The following is a 6,308-nucleotide window of genomic DNA, read 5'->3' as shown; positions in this document are numbered from 1 at the left end:
ACTAACTAAAAACCCAATACCAACACTACAACTTTTCATATACTCAACTCAATGTATCTTCCATGTATACTCTAATCACCTCCGTTATCCCATCGTTCCTGGCTGGTGCCGATCTGTAAACAATCTAAAAGATGAAAACAACAGGGAGTCAGATGAAACTGAATGAGCAGAAGCAATCCAAAACAAAAATAAACATGAAATCAATATAAAAGGCTTAAAAGCAACATTAGTTTCTTAAATCTTTGTGTGCACTAGGAGTGTAGTTGAGAGGAACATCCAAAGCTCTAAGGCTATGTCACTCTCGGGTAAGGCTACTCAATATTTGAATGACAATATGTGCCTAAAGGCCCCTAAATTCATCCACTATGAAACTTCATCCTGCACAACATTCAAACTTGAATAATTTTAATTTATATCCAAACCAATATTTAAATCACTTTGTGAGGTACCACCTTTTATGTTAGGATCATTGTTAGATGATCTGTTTTACTTTTTTTCCTCGAAGGCTTTCATCCTACGCTTATGAATGTAGCAGTCTTTTTTTTGATGTCTCAATTTTTCACATATCCAACAAGACTTGTCAGGTTGTATGGTCTTTGTGGCTTTTCCTTTTGGAATGAGTTGTATTGATGGCCTTTCCACTTTCCCTCTTAATAGGAGGGGTTTTTCTCAACCATGTTAATGGTTGAGATATTGGAATTTTTAGGTCTCTCGCTCTCTTGTTTGAAGATGAGTTCCTATCGATTTATATTTATTTCCTCTGCTTTATGCTTAAGAGTTTTCTCAACGTCTCTCCATGACTATGGTAATTTATCAATTATACTTGACACAACAAACACTTTATCCATATTAATTTCAAGGTTATTTTAAGTTAGAATATATGCATTGCATCTCATGGAATTGATCCATGATGGGGTGGGAATCAACAAATTAACAATCATTAAAACTACTATAACATGAAATTTCTTACTTATTGCGTCCTCCGCCATGTATTTACCTTCAAGTACGTTCCACAACTCCTTTGCGAACTCCAAGTATTGATAGACGTCGAACAGAGAATCAACCATACCGTTTAATATATGATCGCGACATATAAAATCCTAGTTGTCCCATTTGTTTGTCTTTATCATCTCCTCCACCGTTTCATTTTCCTTCTCCTCCGGCCTTGGTGTACACGTATGCAACATTGAGTTTAGTGAGCGAAAACAACATCTTCTTTTGCTACCTTTGAAAATCAACCCCCACAAATGTTTCTAATTTAACTATATTCACTGAACCGAACCGAGATTACAAGTCTTTGCAACTGAGCCGAGATTACAAGTCTTTGCAAGTCTTTTGAGGTACAACGATTTGCAATCGAGATTACAAACTTTTCGAAATCAGCATCTTATTTTGTTATAAGTTTTATAGATGTAAAACTAGAAGAATTTACATGCACCGAACCGAGATTACAAGTCTTTGCATCCTAATACAAAATCTAGGAATTGAAATTATAATCAAATAGTAAAACTTGAAATAAACTTTCTATGACTGTAGAATCTTTAAGAAAACACTATCTACGGAAACTTGATACAAAACCGAGGCACTATCGAGTTTTCATAAAAGCGTTATTTCGCCAACTTGATGCTTACGCTTAAAAACAGGTTTCTCTCTCTTTGAAGACTCTTCTCGAGTCGAGAGAATCTTTGACCGCACTCTCCTCTATGGGTATGAGCTGTTGTCTTTCTTCCCTTTCCAAACCCTGACCATAGTTTTCTATGAGTGGGATACACTGAGTATGATGATGATAATGGTATAAGCACTACATAATTAATATTTTTAAAATAATGGAGATTATATTGAGCAAGCTTAGAATTAGATATGCACATAGGAATAATCGACTCATGTTTTGAATTGGAAAAGGCAAATATGTTCCATCTAACGAATATCTCATTACTAATTTTAACTCATGTGTGCTAAAATTACACCCAAGTACATTATAAACCTTACTTATAAAGTCCTCACACCAAGTCCATTAATTTACAATCATAATCGCTTTCATTTTTTGTTCATACGCCACATCTAGTTCACTTTAAAACATCTCACCACCCCAATTGAGTAGGATATGGCATTGTATAAAAGTCATTCTACAATGTAAGCTGGGTCAAAAAATAAAACAAGAACAACCGTTTTATTCAAGCTAAATCAAGAATATTTTCATTTCACCGAGCACTTAATGTGAATGCTATATGATTCAACAATTTGTGAATTAGTGAACCCCTGAGTTGGATAGTGATTTATATTTTTTTTTCACTCTCGAGTATATTAATTCAAATAAATAAATAAAAATCTAATAAATTGCTATCTAGTATAGAAATTCATTTATGAAACCATAATGTCAGATAGCAGTATACTTTTAAAAACGTATATAGAAAATTAATTAGGTGTACTACCCACGTTCGGAAATTAAATTATTAATAAACATTATTTTGGAAAATGAATTAAACAAATGAATTAAACATTTTTTTTTTTTTTACATAAGTTAGAAAGGCTAGACAAATCTAACGTTGCTAGCGAGCAGAATGCCCAATTCAAGGATAACTCAATTCAAACAACATTGTCTAAACGAAGTAAATGGAATAAGCTGTAGACAGCTCAATTTAGATTCACTAAATCAAGCAAATAGCCTTGAAACCAGGCGAACATAACAGTATAGAACGAAAAGCGAATTCATTTACATTGGCATTACTAATCATTAATCAACACACTTTGGTGCACCCCCGACAACTTCAATGCTAAACACTTGTACACATGTTAACACAAGTCGCAACAATATAGGTCTTACTTGTAAGTCTACTATACTTGACAGCCCCTTGGTTCTGACACACCAAACTTCATTCTAGAAACATTAGTACATACAATTAAGCAATATCAGGTCCTCGGCCTGACTCGTCTATCATTAGTATCACCACCATCTGAGAGTTGAGCCCACACACTCCGAGACTTTCCACCTGCGCTACTGCAATCATCCTCACAGCCAGCAACAGTCTTCAACAACTCCGATTGCAACGATGGACAGTGCTCCTTGAGATACTCAAACCCATCAGAGCGCATCACGGCTACAAAATGAAATTGTATCAGATGTCTTAACAAAAAAAACTAGCGCCGTAAAATAAGTGGCAATATATATATATTGAACTACACATGAAGGTGTTCTTATCACCAGCAAACAGAAAAATAGCTCAAAATCAAATACAAATATACAAAGAGACGGAAAGCAAGAATACACTAAACCTTTTCATTTTATGAACCTTTTCAATTCAAAATACTCTAGCTTATGATAACCAGATCCTTTTCAAACACCCAATAGCCGACATAAATACAAAAGAAAGCAAGAATAAACTCTAAAAAAAAGGAACATAACAAAACCTGCAAGATTTTCAGCAGCAAATCTTAAGCAAACAGCCTTCAATTCAGCAGCATGATAATTATCAGCCAATGCCAGAATCTCTCCAACTGAATTAACGGATATACCCTTGCACAAAGAAGATTCACACAGCTGCCTGAGCCTTCCAAGCCCATACTTGTCAGCTGCTGCCAACAGCTTAGCTATCAACAAGTCAGCTATATGGGTTTCACAAGAGCTTAATGGAGCAAGGTCTGCCTCTTCCACAAGAGAATCCCTGTATATAAAGTGCAACATAGCCTGCAAAGCAAAGAAAAAGCTTCATTTATCATTAACATTCATGTATAATTAAAAACTTCAAAGTTTTAGCCTTTAAAGCACCAAATATGGAACATTTTTTGAAAGAGAGTTTCACCAAATTTCAACGAAAGTATAAAAGGCGAATAATGAAGGTAGAGCAGGAAAATAGAACATTAAAATACATGCATTCTACACGAACTCCTATGCTCCGATTGAGCAAAAAGTTCGTACATAATACGGAAGCATAGATGACGTACTAGCAGAACAGAGCCATTAGCAAACAATATAAAATGAAAAGTCACCTTGAACACTTTAGGCTCCACATCAGTCACAACGATCTCTTTGTTTCCTTCCTCCAACTTATCCAAAAATTCAGATCTAAATATAGGCGATCGAGCAGCCAAGACCAATTTGTGAGCATGAAATTTCTCTCCAGCCACATCAAAGACGATATCTGAACCTTCCATATTTTCCAGCAACATGCCAAAATGTATTCCCATATCAGACTCAGGAACACGAATCGGATGCAATCTAGGACATTCCACTGATGATACTACAACACCAACAGTGCAATTTATTCTGAGGCAGTCATCCTTGAGATAAGTAGATTGTTCAAGCGTACTCCTCTTGAAGAAGCGCTTGTAACCCCTGCATGTATACATGAAAGACAAAAAAATATCATCTAACAGATGAACAGGGAGTCTTACATACATCAGTAAGCTTCTCAGCAATCAAAATGGATCTTCTATGAAAAATACAATAATTACCAGAGAGACAAATTAGAAACTCATGACATTACAACAAAAGATTACAATGTTTTTCTAGGTTCAGAGTCTATCATGTTTAAGATGACCAAGTTTTTCATACGTTTACTCATGAAAAAGCAGGCATGTATTAATAATATTTTAATAAACACCAAAAGTTTCAATTTTTTTTGGATAAGACAGCATAATTTTAGTGTATGTTAGCAGTTTAGACCAACCATTTATAATCATTACATTGATAGATGTACCCCATTCAAGATCTCTCTCAAAGATATCATATTCTATGAACGTCACTCATTCATAAACATCATTCATATTCTAAAAAGTCACCCAAGTTTCATCGTACGCTCATCTTATACAAGATGTACAAAGTATAACTGATCAAAAACAATTTCACTTTTCATATGTCTCCTTAAATTATATGTTGGGTTAAAGCTTCAATGCTAGTGCTTTATATAGATAGAAATCCACAAAACGTCACCCCAAAAAAAACAGTAACATATTTCTAACGTAAGCCTAAGTAGGTTCCTATAGACAGAAATGCACAAAGCCACAAACAAAAAACTTCAATCTGATCACTTCAAAAAAAAAGAGTACCCACCACAAAGGACATGAATCAACAGGACTCTCTGCCGGGTGTTAATTGCTTTATAAAGAGAAATAGGAACAGGTTTATCTGATGAATGCAACGCAAAATACAGGAACAGGTAACGATGGTAAATGATAACCGCTTTAAAGGAATTATGCAAATTTCCTTATAAGAATATAGCCTGAAACAAATTAATGATCTGAAGTGACCTGTCTAACGTTGCACCACTTAACATTTTCCTTTTAAGATATGGTCTTGAATCTCAACTACCTTGATTAAGTAGATCTACCAAAAGTCTCGCAAACCCAATCACCTCGTCAATTTTAGCCAACTCATCAATTTCAAATATTTCATATACCTATAAACAATTCTCGTTGTACCGTTAAGGTATTAAGTTGCTATTTAAATGCATTTACAAATATAAACCTAGAATATAAATTAAATCTAACCACCACCATTTCAGCTATATTATGAGATTCCCACTGTGTTAATCATAAATGATTTAATTCTATTTCTAACAAACAATTTGTACACTCTACTATCTCGACAACTTAAGTTAATTTATCCGCTATCAGATTAATAATACGCAATAGAATCAATCAGCAAAGCTTAGATATAAAAACTCCCCTAAGCGCACCTAAAGTGAGAGCTTTGGGAGAATGATAGGCTAGGCACCTAGATAAGGTTGGGTAAAAGGGATTTTGTAGTAAATGCGCCTCATCGCACCTTATAGATCGTTAGGCAAGCACCTTAGGAAGGTTTTGAGTTAGAGCGCCTTTTGATCTAGAAGAAGCTCATTTGATGTGGGCATTATGCTTTCTCTATTCCTTTTCTCCTTCATTTCTCTTCTCTCTTTTTCTTCTTTGTTTGTATTGTTATGGGTATTTTTGTAGAGTAATATATAGGGGTTTTTATTTTGTTTCTTTTGTTTTTTATATTTGACATCTCGTATTCAAAGGTTGGCGACTAAACTATATTTTGCTGTCCCTTAGCGCCTTAGAGTATCAAAACTAAGCAACAATGTATGCATTTAAGCGGTTGATTTCATGTATGTTACCCTGTAATACAATAACAATCCTAGCATCTAGGGTTTCAAACTACATCTACGTGTATATTGCAAATATGAAACATTATAATACAATAACAAGTAACAATCCTTACGTCTCCGATCCAAAATCATAGCTACGCATATCAGTTAGATCTACCTTACAATTCTACATTCAATCACCATGCAGCCCACCATTTCAGCTATGTTTATAAAGAGTAATAT

The 6,308-nt window shown here is 34.6% G+C and overlaps 1 protein-coding gene across 1 annotated transcript in view; it reads right to left on the bottom strand.

The window, feature by feature from the left end:
- Window positions 1–2,614: 2,614 nt before the first annotated feature.
- The window catches only part of LOC130827209 (BTB/POZ and MATH domain-containing protein 4-like), a 4,927-nt gene continuing 1,233 nt past the window's right edge, over window positions 2,615–6,308 (bottom strand). Inside the window, exons 2-4 of the mRNA XM_057692862.1 lie at window positions 3,988–4,333; window positions 3,409–3,685; window positions 2,615–3,098 (exon numbers count right to left, since the gene is read on the bottom strand). Coding sequence (XP_057548845.1) covers window positions 2,911–3,098; window positions 3,409–3,685; window positions 3,988–4,333 — 811 coding nt within the window. The 3' untranslated portion in view covers window positions 2,615–2,910. The remainder of the gene's footprint in view (window positions 3,099–3,408; window positions 3,686–3,987; window positions 4,334–6,308) is intronic.

Source organism: Amaranthus tricolor, chromosome 11, assembly GCF_026212465.1.
Source record: "Amaranthus tricolor cultivar Red isolate AtriRed21 chromosome 11, ASM2621246v1, whole genome shotgun sequence".
NCBI lineage: Eukaryota > Viridiplantae > Streptophyta > Magnoliopsida > Caryophyllales > Amaranthaceae > Amaranthus > Amaranthus tricolor.
This window is presented reverse-complemented; position numbering and strand designations above follow the sequence as displayed.